We start from the raw sequence: 18,568 nt of genomic DNA, 5'->3' as shown, positions 1-18,568 counted from the left end.
ACAACTCTCGAATTGGCCTTCTCAGCACACTAGACGCTGTTCCAAGACCTCTGTTCACAGCATGTTACCATAGTCTCTTGAGACTGAAGGATGCTTACACTGAGTCTCTTTGACAGCGGCTGGACTTGATGATCTGTAGGGTCCCTTCCAGCTCTGCAATTTTAACATTTAAGATGTTCACTGTACAATCACATCATGTATGTAGTGTAGCCTTTTTCACTCTTAAGTTGTGTGATATATTTGTAAAAATGCGACATGCCATTCTTAACCAAAAGTTAAGGAATGTTTTATATTTTGTGCTTTAGAAACTAAAGGATAGACAGAATAGGAATAAGACTGTGAACTGGAATCTGTGTGGAATAAAAAGCAGAACTCACAGGTTTCTCGACAGAATATATGACTATTGATATTTTAGAATACATTTCAACAAGGAGAGAATGTGAGAAGATAATTTTTATTAACCATATTAATTATGGAATGTTTTAAAAACAGGCACATAGGATTTATAGTTTGATTTCTAATACAAAGTTGAAAGTTCAGAGCAAGAGGCTTTGAGATACTGTTACAATAATCTGGAAATTAATCATTATTAGAGATGTTAAAAATAGGAGTGTGACCAGAAGTTAACCCAAAGCACAAACTGTATTGTCTAATCCTATGGGCTTTCCACAGAGTGAACCAATCAGAACATGGGAACAGAGGACCTAAGTAAGTAACTGAAGTTCAGTATTACTTTAGGACAAAAAAGAATACGGTATATAATGTATTTTTCTTCACCTTTGCTCAGATTGGATTGGAGGGTCTATACAGTACGCTATTTATGATCACATATTAAATATCTGTATGCTTTATTTATTTATTTATCTATTAGATTTATATACCTCCCATCTAGAACGTGTCTACTCTGGGCAGTTTTGAGAAATTATTTAACTGATTTATCTAAAATATCAATAGGTAAACATGTGAAATCATTATGAAACGATTAAACACTTAAAATATAGGAAAATTAGACATTTGGTACAATTAATACACAATAAGGTGTTTTAATTGGCAGGATTTTTGCTGTTGAGAACTGCTCAAAGTTTCAGTTTTACCAACCAACAGGAAAGATTATCAGCAGATGATTCTACCCTGTAGTCTTTTTTATTTTGTCTGAAAAACAAAACAAACAGAAATCAAATAACTCTAACAATATCATTAAATAACTCTAACAATAAAATTCTTCATTACATACAGTAATCCCACCATTAAATCAAAGCATTAAAAACTTCATGGGGTTTTCTAGTACAGCAAACCAAAACATTTTAACAACTTAAGAAATAAACCATGCATTCACTCATCAAAATTAGAGGCATTGAATGAACATGTCAGCAGAGGTAAGCCCTCTAAACACCCCCCCAGCTGATACCCAGAATGTTTGCTCTGTGAAGTACAGTGGGGTCTTGACTTGAGAACTTAATCCGTATTGGAAGGCGGTTCTCAAGTCAAAAAGTTCTCAGGTCAAATCTGCATTTCCCATAGGAATGCATTGAAAACCATTTGATCCGTATCTGCTCTTTTCCGTCCATAGAAACTAATGGGAAGCTGCTATTCTGCCTTCGACCACTAGAGGGGGATATTTTGTTTCTTTTTTTCTTAGGTCAAGAAAGGTTCAGGGAAGGCAGGGAAAATACAGTCCAGGCAGTACAGTACCAGGCAGTCCGAAGACTGTCTCCCAATCCACTCTCTAAATGCTGGGAGGAGTGAGGAAGCAGACAGGCACGCTTTTCACTGGCCAACAGTTAACTGAAAGTTCAAATTTTGCACTTTCCCTGCCTCCCACGTGGTTTGTTTTCAGTTCTTAACTCAAATCTAAGTATGTAAGTCAAGTCAAAATTTTCCTATGACAGTGGTTCTTAAGTCAAAATGTTCTTAACTCGAGCCGTTCTTAAGTCAAGACCCCACTGTAAATGGAACAATCCCTCTTAGCATACTTGTTTTTAACACGGAGTGCTGCAGAGATACGGATCGTTCTTTTTTAAATTTAATTTTAATAATAAGCAATACTATGAAAAAAGACAGAAAGAAAAAGAAAAATAACTAACAATGAACACATAAACTCAAATTCAAATCAAGACTGTTGTGCTCAGAATGGCTAAGAATTTAAAGGTGTCAGCATGGAATGTGAAAGATCTAAAGCTAAAATCCAGACTGTGTTAAATGAAGGAGGACCCGATATTTTGTTCTTGGAAGAAATTCATTAAAAATATATAGGGTGAATGAACTTAGAGGAAAGTGATTGTTATCTATGAAAATTCATTTGGTATGTCAACGTTTAGAGTGATGGCTATGTTGATATGGAAATATGGAAATTTAATGAGGAAGGAGAAGGACAAGCAAATTTAATGTGGGATTCTATGTAAGTAAAGATCAGAGGATTTACATAATCCTCTGCCTCCCAGAAGAGCCAGCCTGTGCAGCCTTGGGCAAGCTGCACAGTCCCAGGGTGCCCCTAGAAGGGATTGATAAACCCCTTCTGAGCACTCTGTACCTAGAAACCCTGAAAAGAGTTGTCATAAGTCAGAATCAACTTGCGGCACACCATTATTATTATATTTACTAGGCATGGGTTCTTTGGACTTCCTTGGACTACACATCCCATAATTCTCTATTCTGGGAGTTCCACCTGACAGACCCACATGTACAGACACCTAAATGTGTCTGAACTACAGAAAAGGTCCAGCTGAGAAGTCTTTGAGGCCTTACATAGGACAAGGTCTGGCCTAGCTGAGGAAGTTGCCTCCTCCCTGCTGGCTGGGAGCCGAAAGTTTCATTTCAAACTGCCTTCTGACAGTATTGATGACCCCGCCTCCCCCGAGCTGCTATTCTCTCCAAGTAAAGAGCAGACAAGGGGTTGACTTTCATCCAGCTTATGGCATGAGGGAAAGGGTTAAGGGGTTAGATGGGCACAAATCACTTTGTGATGGGTCATCTCAGGTTGTCAGTGCAGCACCTTAGGAGCTGAAGTTCTCTTCCCACCCCCACAGCCGGCTTCCCCACTCACAAGCTGGCTGCTTGTCTCCTCCTCCTTGTCAGGGTGGAGGAAACAAACCTGTGGTGCCTGACTAACGAGTTCAGATGACCCGGCACAAAGTGATTCATGCCCATCTCTACTTAACCATCCTGATGGGTCACAATATCAACATTTCCTCCTCCATTTTTTAATATGCTGCAAAACACAGTAATACATTTCTAGTATTTTATAGTTTTGCCCTCAGATTCAAACATATCCCCCAAATCAGGGAGGAATGGAAGAAACACACAAAAAATACGAGAATGTGGCGAATATTGATTGGCTGAGATTAGACAGGGAGGCTGTCCTGTATTGACTTGGATTCATTCAAAATTTCCTGTGGCAGTTAAATCTCTGTTGACAGTCACATGGAATGTTTAATTATCATGGAAGTTTTGGGGGCAAGAATCCACACCACACTTCCAAGTTGCTATGATTATTGCCAGGACCCCAGATTCCCCACCCTCTTCTGTCATTAACACTGCTCTCTTCTCTCCTCGCTTTTTAAATGTTTTGGCAAGTTACATAGCACTACAGCAATATAAGAGGTTGTGAAACTGCATGCTTACCTAACATAGCACTATATTTGACAAGCATAAGAATTTTTAAATATTTTTGGAGAAGGCAAAAAGAGGCATTGATTTCAGAGGGATTTTTCCATTGTACTGGCATGGCCAAGCCCACAGAAGACTTTGTTGTCACTGTCACTCTGACATAAATGATTACGCATGTCGGAAAATTAAAAAAAAAGTGATGCAAATAGAATTGCTACCAAAAACTCCCACACTGAGGTCCTGTAGCAATCAATGCCCATGAACAACAGACCAGGCTTATATTAGCTGCATTATGTTAGCTGTATTGTCATAGGGGATTATAAACATGGAACATATCATTGTGTATATCATCAGGATCAGCTTAGTATTTTATGAAGTTTATTTAATTCCTACAGGAAAGAGAGATCTTGTGTTGTTTTTAAAATAAAAAAAAATAAAAAATATAAGAAGGTGTTTGCTATCTGTTTCAAGGGAAGTTAGAAAGTCTGGTACAGTATGTTTCAGAAGTAAAATTGGAATTTGAATGATTTTTCTGATTCACCAGAAAATGTGAAGTTGATCTCTTTTACCTGGTAGATATATGCCTTTGCCCTTGGGCAATTATTGTGCTTGCATCCCCATGTTTTCCTTCAAAATGTGTGTTAGAATAAAACTGACCTAGAAGCAAAGAAAGAGAAAAGGCAAATTACATTTCTCAGAGTCATGTGAGCTTAGTTACTGTACCCTAAGGATGCATTATTTCCCGCCTGCCCGACTCACTGAAAGATAGAGTTAGGTCTTGTTCTGGTCTTGGATTTGGTGTTCATTTTTACATTGCCCTTTTGGTGTAATGCCAGGGTGCCAGCAGACTTTAAGAAGGTATTGGACAAGATGTGGGACTCCCACACACTCCTGCCTCCTCACTGTCTCTCTCTTCTCTCCATACACACACACACACCACATTTATACTCCTGCTGACTCTTGCATTCTTCTTTGCCTCCCTCCTCCCAGTGTCTGTGAATGTGCCCTCTCTTTCCTCTTCCTTCCCCCCAACCAAACCCCTTGACATTACTCAGCCTCCTTCTGTTCTTGTACCCCATCAGGAACTGCCTTCACCTGACATCTACAAGACAAAAACCAGGGATGACGCTTCTGTTTTCCTAGAGCTCTTATTTCCTCTAACGAGGATTTGGTGGCTTGGTTTTTTTTTCTGGACATGTGTTTTTTATGCGTCTTTTTTGTGTATTATTGTTGTGTATATCCGTATTAACATTCAGAATTTGCTAACTACTGGCGTCAGGGTAACATGTAACTGCGTGGAAACAAACATGCAAACATCTGTATCATTTTTCTAACTGATGACACATACCAAGGAGTCCAGTGACTTGCTCAGAAAAATTTGCACCATCAGTGATGTATAATCCAAGAAAACGTTCCGGAAGCCTTACATAGGATATTTTTATGGAGATGTTGTCTGCTCCCATTAACGAAAGACTCTTTTCTTCTTCAACTGCAATATTTAGCCTATGCAAGGAAAAGTCAGAATACTTTTATATAGTATTGAACATGCCTAAGATGTGTACAAAAAGCATAAAACATCCACAGACCAAATGCAGGCAAGCTATAGATTAGGGCTGCTACACAATGGAAGACGTTTTAATCAAATAATCACAGAGATTAGCCAATGAGTAAAGGAATCTCTCACTGGAATCTGTACATTTCTTTGCACGATGCACACGTCACAGGAGATATGGTCTTAGAAGAGGCATTCAGAATAATAAAAAGGATGGGGAATGAAGAATGTTATGAGTGTGCTTGAATGTGCAGCTTTTATAAACCCCACTAGTAATGCCAGAGATGCTTTTGCCCTTGCAAAACCATTCATTGTGATTAGAAGCTCGTGGTCAGAAGATGAATCCTCTCCTCTTTCAGTCACCACCAACAGCGTCTGAAGATCTTGCAGAGAAATGCATTGATCGGTTTTTGGTGACATGCTGTCTGAGCCTCTGAATGTATCTCAGTCCCAATCGGTATAAATACTGTACAGGAGTTCCGATCTAGATTTTCAGGAGATTGCCTCATTTTGGACATCTATTCAATTGCTTCAGATCAGGCTGGCGCAGTTTAAGATTCAGGATCTGTTTGATTCTGAAGCATAGTCCTCGTTTGAAGGGACTGGTAGTATGTTCTTTAGGGAACCATATTGACTCCGCAGAGATTCCACCCCCCCCCCCCATATACTGTTTGTAGTCTGTGATCAAGTTATCATGCTGGCATGAGATGCAGGAGAGGCGAACCCTGCCCATGGGATTAATTTTTACAGACAACTGGAAAAAGACAGCCAAGTATGAGATGGACGGATCCCACAAAGAATCATAGCTTTAAGGTTAACAAGAGCATCAATCAATCAATCAATCAATCAATCAATCAATCAATCAATCAATCAATCAATCAATCAATCAATCAATCAATCAATCAATCAATACCTTTATTGGCATTAAAACCAGTAACCGCACAGTCAAGGTTATACTTTCCACTACAATAAGATAAATATGGTCAAGTTACGTCAATGCTCCTTGAAGCAGTCAGCCCAGTTTATTGCAGTAGCAAGATATTCAGCTACATGCTCAGTCAAATCAAGTTGTTTATCTGTTACATCATCCAGATTAAGTGCTCAGGGGAGCCAGAGAAATTTGAAATAACAGAGCTAAGCAGTAATTGACAGAGCTAGCTAAATGTAGGGTAGTGAAAAAGAATATGTGAAATTGAGTCCAGTTCTGCTAAACAGTGCTTACACCGGTGGTTCTTAAAGAGGATATTATATCTGCCAGAAAGAACAGCTGAGGAAAATATATTAAATCTGGCCACCCAGTGGGTTAATGAGATTGATGAAATAACAGGCAACAGTTACAGACAGAGGGGGCAAACCATAAAAAGGAGGAGAGCAAATTAAGTTCAAATCAGCTGCCAGAGTCTGAAGTTCAATATCCCAAATTCTTTGGTGGGTAATATGGTAAAGGTGAGTTTCTCCACAATTAGGGAGTTTAGGTTAATACCTATAGAAGTGATTTTAGAGTTAATAAAAGAATACCATGTGGAGATAAAGGTATCACTTAATAAATCAGTCAAAAGTGATTGAGAAGATTTCTGAAAGTGTAAACAAAGCCAAAATTTAATAGTGGATAACCAGGCAAGGGTAGTTGGAAAATAAAGCTCAAGTTTGCTTAATAATGTTGCAAGTCTAATCATATTTGGGACGCCTAAAATCTTGTGCAGAAAGAAGGCAGGTATGCGATCTGTCTTGTATTTGGCCGTTGTAATTATGGCCAAATACGAGACAGATCGGCCAACAAGAGCTGAAGAACACTTACAGGAGTTGAGTACAGAATACTTTCGAGGCCATTAATTCATACAGTTGCCATTAAGTTAAGTTGATGGCACATAACAACATGAACAATTAATAAACAATCTCACATACTCTCTCTAATTTGGTAGAGTAAGAAACATATTTTTTGTCTTGAAGGATTATCTGGATCTGGAAGAGCTAGACTAGATACAGATATAGAGTTGTGAATTAGCTTTGATTCAGTGTCAGTGCAATTACAAGAATGAATTTTTACCCTGTCATTGGGAATGTTGCGTTTGATTTCCATGAGAGCAGAGCCGTATTTCCATTCAGGTGCAGGACAATTTCTTGAGTAGAGACATCAATCCGCACATCTGGCTTCTGATAGACTATTTCAAACTGCTCAAAGTGTTTTCTTGTCTCCAGCTTGCCGGTCACTTGGATCCCTAAAAAGAAATAAAAGTGTTGAAATCAAAGGAGAAACATATTGGGTTGCCAATGGACCTGATTAAGACTTACATGTAAAGCAATGTTGCAGCTAGAAGAAATACACAGCGTCTAGAGTCAAATATTGTGGCCCCTCAAGCCAGACGCACTGGGGGCTCTTTAGCCTCTGTGTATATCTCAACAAGGGGACGGGGAGGGAGGAGGACCCTTTAACATGTACAAGATTGACATGAAGGAAAATAAAACCATTGACTCCGACCCTTAAAATGATTAGGAATACAGTACCTTTAACAGGATCAGAGAGCAGGTTTAGAGGTGTCTGTGACTGTCCGTTGACCTCTAAACAAATGGCATCATTTCCTCTAGGCAGTTGCACGATAAAATGTGGATGTGAAATTCTCACTGGAAAGAAAAGAATGCAATCCTTCTATGTATCTGCACATTCCTTCCTCTTTCTTCAGAGCACAAGAGTCCACCACCAGCAGCATACAGCATATAGTTGTCACAATCCACATACAGTATGCAGAACATTCAGCTAAATGTTAATTCATATCCAGCAAACTGATATTTGCCACCAGATGGGCAAACAAACAAACAAATAAATATTGTTCTGTTTGCAATAGGTTTGAAAATAATGCAGACAACAGCAATTCATAGACTACACGCCTTTCTATATTATGCTAAGAAGCAAGACTAAACCACCGGTCCTAACAATATGTGAGTTGCCTCCTAATAATAAAACGTGTGCCCACCACAAAAGAGTTACACCAAAAAGCCTCGTGGCACCTAAAAGACTAACAGATTTGTTACAGCACAAGCTTCTGAGGGGTACTTCCAGGAAAGACATTTCAGTGGGAAATCAGCCAAATGTCATAGCTAAGATTTTCTCTGAAGGATAGCAGTGCACAAAGATCAGCTACTATGTTGTGAGCATTCCCACTTCTTTCCCTCTTTCTCTTCCCCATTGCACGCACCTCAGCTGAGGGCGGAAAATGACTGAGACTAGACAGCCACAGTACGAATGAGGAATGGCTGGCCCACCAGTTCCCACTGACCCTTCTGCTTGGCCATGCCTGGTGGTCCTGATCAGACTTACAGTCCAAAACATCTGGAGGTCCAAAGATTCCTCATATTTTATCCACAGGCAGGCTGGGTAGTTACCAAACATTACCACTTTGTTCATGATTGGAGATTTTAGGCAGAATCTAGTGAGGTTCTCAAGCTTCCATCAGCTGGAGCTGGGCAGAACCATCCCTTACCTGAACCACCACCCCCCTTCACAAACTCAGAATCTGCTCTGGAAAAACTGAGAAACACCCCATAGCTGTATTTTTTTTGAGGGGGGAGGTTGATGGAGGCTGCAAGTGGGAGGAGAGGGATGGGGAAGGCAAGAAGGCTCTGTCACTTTCGAAGCTGGGCATTAGCGTGATATTATACTTAGTCCTTCGAAAGTGCTCTGAGAAGGAGTACTGCTGTTCTTGTAGTACAGTTTGTCTGTAGTTACACAGCCTACCTATGAGCAATCCCAGGCTTATTTTCACTATCAAGGACACTGTTAGTCACTTCTTCAACCCTTTTTGTTCAGAATATGTCCCTTTCCTTCCATGAAAGAGTAAATTGTAGATGGCCCCCATGGTTCTCCTCCTGCATAGTTAATCCATAGTTTGTGGAGTGGAGAGCAACTACCCAACCCGCTGGGAATTGAAGAGGAGCCGCAGAGAGTAGGGTAAGCCTCTCAGGCATCACAGCCAGCTTCCCACGAGCTTTGAGGGTCACCGGGGGCCGAGTGAGGTGTGCATGGCTAAAGGAGAAGAGTGTGGCAGTGCCGGGAGGCAGGATGGGGAAGAAGACCCACAGCACAATCTCTAGTGTTTATGGAAGGATCGCTTAAGAAAGAATTAAAATAGATTGCACTAACAGTAAGGACCTTTTAAGCATGGGCCAGATCACACCAGATTTCACAGTATGGACAGGCCCTGCCCTGGTGTCTCAACTGCAAGTGGGAAATGGCTGCTTTGAGCAAGGGCGGTGAGTGTGTCTTCACTTCTCCTCTGTTTGCAGCTTGTTCTTTAGATGGGAAGGGTGGGTTTGGAACTGCCGCTTTTTCTCTACAGAGAAGACAGCAAGCATTAACTCTGCAAACTGATACACATCAAGCACGCTGGCTGGGCATTCTGGGGGCTGTAGTCCTTTCCCCCAAAGAATCCCTCTTTCAAGTCCACTGAATCAGTGGCCCAGTACATTAGTGGGAATTAGGTGAGTCAAGCAGCTCCAGAAGTTCTACTGATTCAAATGGACTTACTATAGTTGTGACTTCCTACACTAAAATATGCCTCAACGAGAGTCGACCCATTTGAATCAATGGAAAGAGCTGATTCACCAAAGGCCCATTAATTCAATGGTTCTACTCTAGTGCAATTTAAGCATCAAGATTTCAGAGATAGTCAAGGGAGGCTTCTTGAAAATTTGTAACTGGAAGATAAATTTTTTCAGGATGGCTCACCTGAATTGGCATTCTTGCGGAGAGGAGATGACAACCTCATGCCTATAAAAAAATAACCATTGTTGTTCAGTTATTATGACTTTTAAAGGAATATGCTGCTCAGTGGATTATATGTTTTGAACTCCACCTTCACAGAAAATCTCATTAAAATGACGGGAAACAGTGATAACAGAAGTAACATCACAGTCAAAGCTGGCCAGAAAGAGAAATGGGAACACAGAAAAAGGATAATTTCTCTCCCAATCAGAACAGGGTGGGCATTGCCATCCATTGAGGTGAAGCAACCTCTCCAGGTGTCACCAGAAAGGGAAAGGAAGACAGAAATTAATACCCTAAATGGCAAAGGAAGTGTTGGCCATTGTTGTGGGGTGGGGACAGATGTGGGCTCTGTCGGAGTTTCTACAAGCTTGCATGCGGCCTTTAGTTTGACCGGGAGGGATTTTTCTGGACTGGGGTGGCTGTCAGTCCGTCGAGCGCTAAACAACTATTCCTTCCCACGTCTGAATTCAAAGAGAGCTCTGCCTCTCTGCTGAGTGCTTCCTTTTCCCTCTCTTTAGTCTCTTGGAAGTAGTGTTTATTATTTGCTGTTGATGCATTCACTGTAAGTGAAGAATGTTTCTTATTCTTTCTCCTACAAACACTTCAGATTAAGTTACTGAGACTTTAAGTGCCAGTTAATGAGAAAGATGTGCACTCTGGAAAATTTGAAACTACTCTCCTTGTGAAACTGTATTTCTACAATGTAGAACAGAGCACAAAGCATTTTACCAGAAATTCAAAATACAGTAGTTGTTGTGGGTTTTTGGGCTCTTTGGCTGTGTTCTGAAGGTTGTTCTTCCTGACGTTTCGCCAGTCTTTGTGGCCAGCATCTTCAGAGGACTGGAGTGGGAACTACACAGAGCATGGACAGAGTTCCGACTCCAGTCCTCTGAAGATGCTGGCCACAGAGACTGGTGAAACGTCAGGAAGAACAACCTTCAGAACACAGCCAAAGAGCCCGAAAAACCCACAACAACTATTAGATCCCGGCCGTGAAAGCCTTCGCGAATACACAGAAATTCAAAACTTTGCAACAGGCTCTACTTCAGGAGAAGAGTTTCACAGTTATGTCTTTCCTGAACTGTTGGATATTCTACATACAATTTGTGTGCTTTTGCTTTAGAAGAATTTGCCTCATGTGGAAATGATCTTCTGCTCCCATTTGTTAAAGGATTGTTAAAACCTTGGGTAACCCAGCTGTTCTTGAACTGCAGTTCTCAAGAGCCCACACCACCAGCTGTGTTGCCTGGGGTTTCTGGGAGTTGCAGTCTGGATTACCCACGTTTGGGAACCACTTCCTTATATCCTCTGAAAAGCCTCTTCTAGAGATCAGAATATTTTTGTGGGGATTGTAGCGGGGGAGGAGGAATTGGCAGAATCAAGGGCACCTTGTGAAAATAGATAGGCTATACTAGTAAGATCTCAGACTCCTTCATCTTCTTTATTTGGACTACATTTCCCAGCATCTCAAGCTTCTCAGGAATTTGCAGGTACCTGGCACGAAGTGTTTTCCTCCATAACTATAGTCATAAGGACTAGCCATATGATGACTTGGGTTCTCAGGAGGAGGACCTGATAAGCCTGTAAAAAAATGCCCACTGTTATCCAGTTGTTTCTGGCATTTCATAAACAACAGTGTTTAGGAACACATTGATGAAGCAGGTTTTCTTATGTTGAATTACATTTCCCCACCTCCAGAACCTCATTATAGTAGCAAAAGAGCCAGTAAGAGAATTAACCTCACAGCCTAAGGTGGCCCGGAGGAATGATGGGACCAGGGCAAAAGGACAGGTTCCCTTCTCTTTAGCATAGGGTTGGCCCTGCCAGGCCTCAAAGTGAGGTAGTGTGCTCCACGTCCCCCCAGAAGGAGGGAAATGAGGCAGGAGCTGATGTTCTGAGTAGTGCTGCAAGGCTTTTCGAAGGGGGAGAGGATTGACTCTTTGGGCTCCACTTCAGGCAGCAGAATACATAGGGTCGGCCTTCCATGAGAGTCGTCATGTATGCGGACAGCGAGGTCACTGGCCAAACAACAGGAGCAAAAGAAAAGCAGGCCTATGGGGATCTGGGAACGATAAGCCAAATGAGCAACTTTTCCAAATCTGGATCAGAAATTGGAAAGTTAGTAGAAAGGGGTTAACAAAATAAAACCCAGCTAGACTGTATTCCATGCCCCTAATATCATGTGAGAGAGGTCCCTTGGCTGGAAATGCAGTCTTAGCATGGTTGGGGTCTGCGGGGAGGCACTAGACTGGACTGGACTGCTAATGCACATGCAGGCAAGATGATCTGGTTAACGTGAGTTGACAGAGAGCCAGTCCAACTCAAGTTGCTGTCATAAAAGCTTGAAATGGATAGAGTTCAGAGAAGGGCAAAAAGGCTGATCAGGGGGTTAGAAATCAAGCCCTATGAGGAAAGACTGAAAACATTAAGCATGTAGTAAGGGAAGATATGATAACACTTTCAAAGTACTTGAAAGGCTGTCATACGGATGAGGGGAAGGATCTATTCTTGACCATTTCAGGGAACAGGACACATTACAATGAGCTCAAATTATAGGAAGCCACATTCTTCCTAACTGGTAGAGCAATACAGTGGACCCTCAACGTATGCACAGCTCAACGGCTTTGTATGCTGCTAGAGCTCTCCTCTTTTCCTCGATGGCTGGCACCAACTCCTCTGAATGGGTTTCAAATCAGTCTGCCATCTTTTTGGTCTTCTTGCCAAATGTGGACAAGGAGGTGCTATAGACAGCATTCTTGGAATGTTCCCATTGTTCAGGTGCATTTGCATCAGCCAGGCCTGGAAGGGTTTCCTCAAGCGCTTGGGCAAATTCCTCCACTTTTCTTTGATTGTGAGTCTTGCTGGATGTGGTGGTGCTGTGGGCTAAACCACAGAAGCCTGTGCTGCAAGGTCATGACGGAGTGAGCTCCCATCACTTTGTCCCACCTCCTCCGCAACCTAGCAGTTCAAAAGCATGTAAATGCGAGTAGATAAATAGGTACTATCTCAGTGGGAAGGTAAAACGTCATTCCCTAGTCACGCTGGCCACGTGACAACGGAAAACTGTCTTCGGACAGGCTCTGGCTCTATGGCTTGAAAAGTGGGATGAGCGCCGCCCCTTAAAGTCAGACACGACTGGACTGAAAATGTCAAGGGAAACTTTTACCTTTACCTTGCTGATGTCAATATGGGGTCTTCCTTCCTTTTTCATTTGATACAATCTCTTTGTTCGCAGTTTTACTCTACTACACACCAGGGATCAGTATCATAATCAGCACCCTGATAACTGTGTGATTGTAATACTAGGAAGGCTAGAGAGTCTAGTGGGGATCAAATCAAGCTGATGTCAATGCTTTGATCTTGGATGTCTCCAGGAAACTCTGTGTTGAAGCTTCCTATTAAAGAATGTGTTGTGACACAAAGACCATAGTAACAGCAACACTGCAGGAAGCGTTGGCCATTTTCGTTCATCTTCCCAATGCCAAAAACAGCCTAGACAAGTGGGCCAAGAATTGTGATGAGCACCAACTGTAGCGTTAAAATCTCCAAGAATGAACAGCAGCTCTCTCTCAGGGTTTTTAAAATAGCAGCTGCCAGATCATCGTAGAATTTGTCTTGAGTTCTGTTGTAGACAACAGTGTTGGTGCATATACACCAATGAGGGTGACCGGTCCCACTGATGAGTGGAGCTGCAGAGACAGGATTTTTTTTCATTCCCGACAGTAGGTGGAACAATGGATCACAGCAGTATTTCTAACCACAAAGCCAACACCATATTCCTTGGTCTCATTCAATGGTTTTCCCTGCCAGAAGAATGATAATTTTTTTTCTTTGATAGATCCCATATCTGACAATCTTGTCTCTTGCAGGGTAACAATGTCCAACTGCAGCCTACTCAGTTCCATGTTGATGACAGCTGTCTTGTGTGCATTGTCTATTTCCTGCAGGTCATCAGAAAAGCCAGTGATCATTATCCAAACATTTCAAGTGCCCAACTTTAGGGCAGAAGTCTTCTTATGATTGTTCCATGGTGCAGGTATATCAATCTGCTTGTCGGCTTTCACCCTAAACCCCACACACCCCATGAAGTTAACAGACCGTGGCGAGGCAGCACCTTATTGGCTGGCTGGGGGCTTCCCAGCTGAAGGCAAGTGGTAACTACCTAGTGAGGTGCAGTACCCTCCCCCACCATCAGAAGTAACCCCTGGTGTAACGTTCTATGTCAGTCGAGGAAAGACTTATAACCAGTAACTGCTAGTTCCAGTGGTATTTTGATGCTGTATGCGAAGCTGGAGTGTCCTCTCCAGAGCACGAAGCCTGGATAAAATAATATGGAGGACAGGCTGTTACTCAAGCAGCAAATCCCCCCTCTCCACGTCACTGAAATAGTCCAATGGAAAGGCAAGAGCCAATACAACTGGTTCCAGCGACATTGCAGGAGTTGCCAGAGTGTCACAAACTGCCTCTGGGGCTCCGGATTTTGCCTCAAGGTTTACTCTTGAAGCCTTTTCCATCGATGGATATAGCCACAAGACAGTGGAGTTTTGAAATCTTAGTTTTCCTTCTCCTAGAAGATTAGAAATACAGGCCTCCAGCTACTGGACCTTGTCTTCCAAGAGGACCACCAGGCACCACATTTGGCAAGAAAACAAACATGCCACAGGTGTTAAAAGTGACTGCAAAAGATCCTGCACTCGCCATCTTGACTGATTGGTCAGTGAATTAAAAAGAGAGGAAGTCTGATTCTCCCCCTAAAACTTCCTTGCTCTCCCAGGTGTGTGCACTCCCATTTGTCTCTCCTATTTACCAAGTTAGAGTCTAAAAAATAAAATCAGAGAATTCTGATTAGCTTCTGATAGCACTTATTTAAAGCTAAAACTCCATCCCCTCAGACCATGCGGTCAGGGAGAACAAAGGTCAGAGCAAATACACCCTTGCAAGCCCAGAAATCCACAAGCCTAGAAAAAAATACCACACCAAATAAAATATCCTCCCAGCCACAGCTCACCTTCTGCTTCCCCTTCCTCTGCAGGAAAAAAAAATTAATTTATAAGATAATGACATAATCTATCATTACAGCCTATCATTGTGAAGAATTCTTCGGTTGAAACACTGTACACACCACCTTTGCTCTCGTTTCAGGGTTCTGTATTGTTAAGGAGCCTTTTGGACAAAGCTTTTAATTTGTAACCGTTGAGCTCATTCATGGAATTTGCCATAGGGCTTCAGATAACACTGCCTGCCATTAAGTCATCTTCAGTGGGCAGTCCCACCTGTGTCTCCCACTTTTCCCACTGAAAATTGGAAGTGGTCTGTACTAAACTTTCCCAAATAAGTGTACACTTCAGTGTACATTTGTCCTGTAACCTTTTTTGTTTGAGAAAAGTGACTGACAAGAATACCTGGTTGTCCGTGGGGACGGCTTGCGGGTCTCTTGGAAGAACGACTTCGTGATGACTGAAGCTGATACATCATTGCTGTCATAAATTCACACAGTTAGAGCCTTTTTCTGGCAGTACAAATTATGAGAAATAAGTTGCTGGCATGAGATTAGTAGCTTAGATATACATACCGCTACTTTGAGGTATATCATCTTCGAAACTCTCATTATCTGGACAAAGAGAGAGTGAAAGAACAAGTGTCAGTGTTGTTCACGTGCATGTCCTATTGATCGTTTCTTGCCTCATGTTTGCATTCTTTGGTTGTTCCCCAAGGCCTTTCCTGCTAGAGGAAGTGAAGTGAATTAATCTAGGTTAACGTCTGGGACATCTTTCTCGTGTACATCTTCCATAAGAATTATACAAGTTCATAATTTGGGCATCTGTAACAGTCAGTAATTTGACTCTTTCCAATGGAACCAGCTTATTATTTATTACATTTTAATCTGTTCCTTTCTCGAGAGTTCAGGACAATGGACTTGACCATCCCCACCCCTCACAAATCCCTCTGGGGCAATACTGATGGTAAGATAATGACAGACTCAAGAACAAGGCTTTGACCCCGGATCTCCCTGGGCTGAGTCAAATCCTCAGACTTCAGGTGAGCAGAACCTCTGTTGTGGTTCTTCCTGTGGTGCTTCTTTTCCATATCACTGGGCAGGATGGGATGCAAAAGTGGGCAGGACTTTCCCCTCTTTCTCACACCCCTTTTTATTCTCACTGCCTTCTTGATACCCTGTTTCCCTTGCTCTTTCTCTGATGGGCGGTGAGAGGAGGGACATTTTTTTTTGACAGAAGTCTGATTCTGACCTGAACACATGCAGACCTAATTGCATCTTTTGAAGCTGGTCCGAGGGTCATATAAAATCAGGGCACACACTATTGTTTTCCCACTGCAGCCACTGCATCACACTGGCTCATTCAAGCAATTCTGCGGTGCAACACAGGCACACTACACCATATAACTGATTGTGCCATTCAGGGGGGAAAAATCAAGAAAGAATCTAGTGACAATTTCACCATTAACAGGTTTTATTGAGTCTATGTATAGCAGACAATTAGTGATGTATGGAAGTGAGAGCTGGACCATAAAGAAGGCTGACCGCCGAAGAATTGATGCTTTTGAGGAGACTCTTGAGAGTCCCCTGGACTGCAAAGAGAACAAACCTATGCATAATTGTATAGATATACATAATATTGACATGATGCAAAGAGAGAGCATGTAGAAAGGTAAAAGATGATATTGACAGGAGCTAGAAGTATAGAAAGATGATCTTACTCATTTAATGTATTCCACTGACATGCTTTTTGATGTATACATATATTCTTCCAATGCCAAGGAACACCTTTCAAAGTTTTCAGCAATGTAACTGTGTTGCTGCATCACAGCAAAAATAGCAGAAAGTCTTATTGGACGTTGGAGACTAATACGTTTCATTAGTTTGTGGATTGTAGTACAATTTATCAGATGCATGGATTGCTACACATGTGTCCAGGTTGAATGGACCAATCAACAAAAAGTACAAACACACTCGGCTCCCTTAACTATGGTCATTAATAAACAACAGCTGGATGGTAGGAAAAACATATTACCAAAGAAAAGTGGATGAACCCATGATGACAAGGACAAAGAAGTGCAAACCCCAATACAGACATCTTGGCCAGTTAGAACTGCAGCCTTCACCTTGAACAACATTCAAGAGAGAAGGGGTGATGCAGCAAGGACGATATCGCTGCCACATGCTACTGAAAACTGGGTTATGGAAAGGGAAAAGCACCTTTCGCGCCAATGTACCTGCTTCCGTAGGCTTGTTTGCCACTTCCTGGGCATCAGGTTTGGTGACCACCATCGAGGTGAGGGGTGTAACAAAGCTGAACTTCAAGGAGAGGTTCAAAGCTTGAGCTTCCAGGCTTTTCTGCTCTTGCTCCTTAGCTGAAACTCTAGAATGAAGTAACAAAAACCAACACGGCTTGACTCTATGCACTATTCAGAGGCATTAAATGCAGAGCGTGGCATATTTAGCTGCTCCAGATTTTGTACTGGAATATTTCTTTATTTTCATTGATTTCACTGCTTGCCTGTTTCTCCTCCTACAGGCCCATGGTCTGTTGGGTAACATACTGGGCTGTTTCTGCTGCCTTGGGGACAATGGAGCTCACTGGGAGGTTCCAGCAGCTCCAATATAAAGTAGGGAGCCAAGGGGGTAAGATCTGGGGGGTGTCACCCAGCTAGATCGTAGGCCTGATTGTAATGTCGCCCAGGCTCTTCTTTTGCTCAGGCTTCTTGGAGCAAGAGCTGAGCAGAGCAAATAGGGTGGCTGCATGTTTCTGAATTTGTTTCCTGATCTCTGTTTCTCTCTTTCTCTCCTGGCATGAAGGGCAGCAATCATACCTAGGTGGTGTGCGTGGGGGATGTCCAGATCCACGAACCACCAAGGCATTGCATGGGGGTTTGATACCACATCTGAGATCTGATGTGGGCTTGACAGAGGCCAGGCTTCTCTGAAGTGACACCTTTGTGATCAGCAGATAGGCCCACAACATATAGCGATATCTGGGCATAGCTGGACGGGGAAAGTTGGGTCCTGTTGCCTATTCATCCACATGTTTTCCCCCCTTGGTTTCAAGTTTCAGAGTTTTTGTTATGCTGATAAAGCTATGCCAGTGGGGTGCAACATACCATTTGGATCACTATTTTGGGGCCCACCCCTATTTCAGCACTCTGGCAAGCTTCCAGTTGCATGCCCAGTCTCATGTGGGTTGCAAGGCCAATCGAGTGATCAGTCATATGACGAGGGCCCTGCTGAAACGGGAGAAAGCTTATGAGATTTCCCTCATGTTCTGAACAGGATACTAGCCATTGTTTTTAGCTCTCTTCTAAAACTATCCTGATCAAATGAAAAATACAGTCCTCCCTTTGAAAAGAAAGGCCAATTGTGCCGTTTAAAGTTATCACGTTTGGGGCACTTTGAACACGGAAGGTAAGAGTATTTGTCAAGCTGTTAAATGAAATCTGAACATAGTCTTTGCTTACGATTTTTCCAGTAGTTGTTGAATGGTTAAGTAGGCCCACAATCTCTCAGTGAACTTTCCAAAGATGTATTTCAGATCTTGAAATACTTGCTCCTTTTCCATGACATTTTCGTCCTTTTGGAGGGTCAGATTAAAACCATTCTGCAAAGTAGGGAAAGGGAATTATTCACAACAACA

At 42.2% G+C, this 18,568-nt stretch overlaps 1 protein-coding gene across 3 annotated transcripts in view; it reads right to left on the bottom strand.

Annotated features, from left to right (window-relative positions):
• Window positions 1-438: 438 nt before the first annotated feature.
• LOC110080619 (inter-alpha-trypsin inhibitor heavy chain 4) overlaps window positions 439-18,568 on the bottom strand; it is a 35,823-nt gene continuing 17,693 nt past the window's right edge. The window contains exons 12-22 of one of the 3 annotated variants that reach the window (XM_020796662.3): window positions 18,393-18,532; window positions 17,154-17,299; window positions 15,493-15,531; window positions 15,323-15,397; window positions 11,415-11,501; window positions 9,882-9,923; window positions 7,664-7,780; window positions 7,206-7,377; window positions 4,955-5,109; window positions 4,176-4,263; window positions 439-1,152 (exon numbers count right to left, since the gene is read on the bottom strand). In XM_020796662.3, the coding sequence (XP_020652321.3) occupies window positions 1,077-1,152; window positions 4,176-4,263; window positions 4,955-5,109; window positions 7,206-7,377; window positions 7,664-7,780; window positions 9,882-9,923; window positions 11,415-11,501; window positions 15,323-15,397; window positions 15,493-15,531; window positions 17,154-17,299; window positions 18,393-18,532 (1,137 nt within the window). In that variant the 3' untranslated portion in view covers window positions 439-1,076. The remainder of the gene's footprint in view (window positions 1,153-4,175; window positions 4,264-4,954; window positions 5,110-7,205; window positions 7,378-7,663; window positions 7,781-9,881; window positions 9,924-11,414; window positions 11,502-15,322; window positions 15,398-15,492; window positions 15,532-17,153; window positions 17,300-18,392; window positions 18,533-18,568) is intronic. The other 2 variants (XM_020796663.3, XM_020796664.3) reach the window with 2 other exon arrangements.

This window comes from Pogona vitticeps, chromosome 2 (genome assembly GCF_051106095.1).
Source record: "Pogona vitticeps strain Pit_001003342236 chromosome 2, PviZW2.1, whole genome shotgun sequence".
Classification (NCBI taxonomy): Eukaryota; Metazoa; Chordata; class Lepidosauria; order Squamata; family Agamidae; genus Pogona; species Pogona vitticeps.
This window is presented reverse-complemented; position numbering and strand designations above follow the sequence as displayed.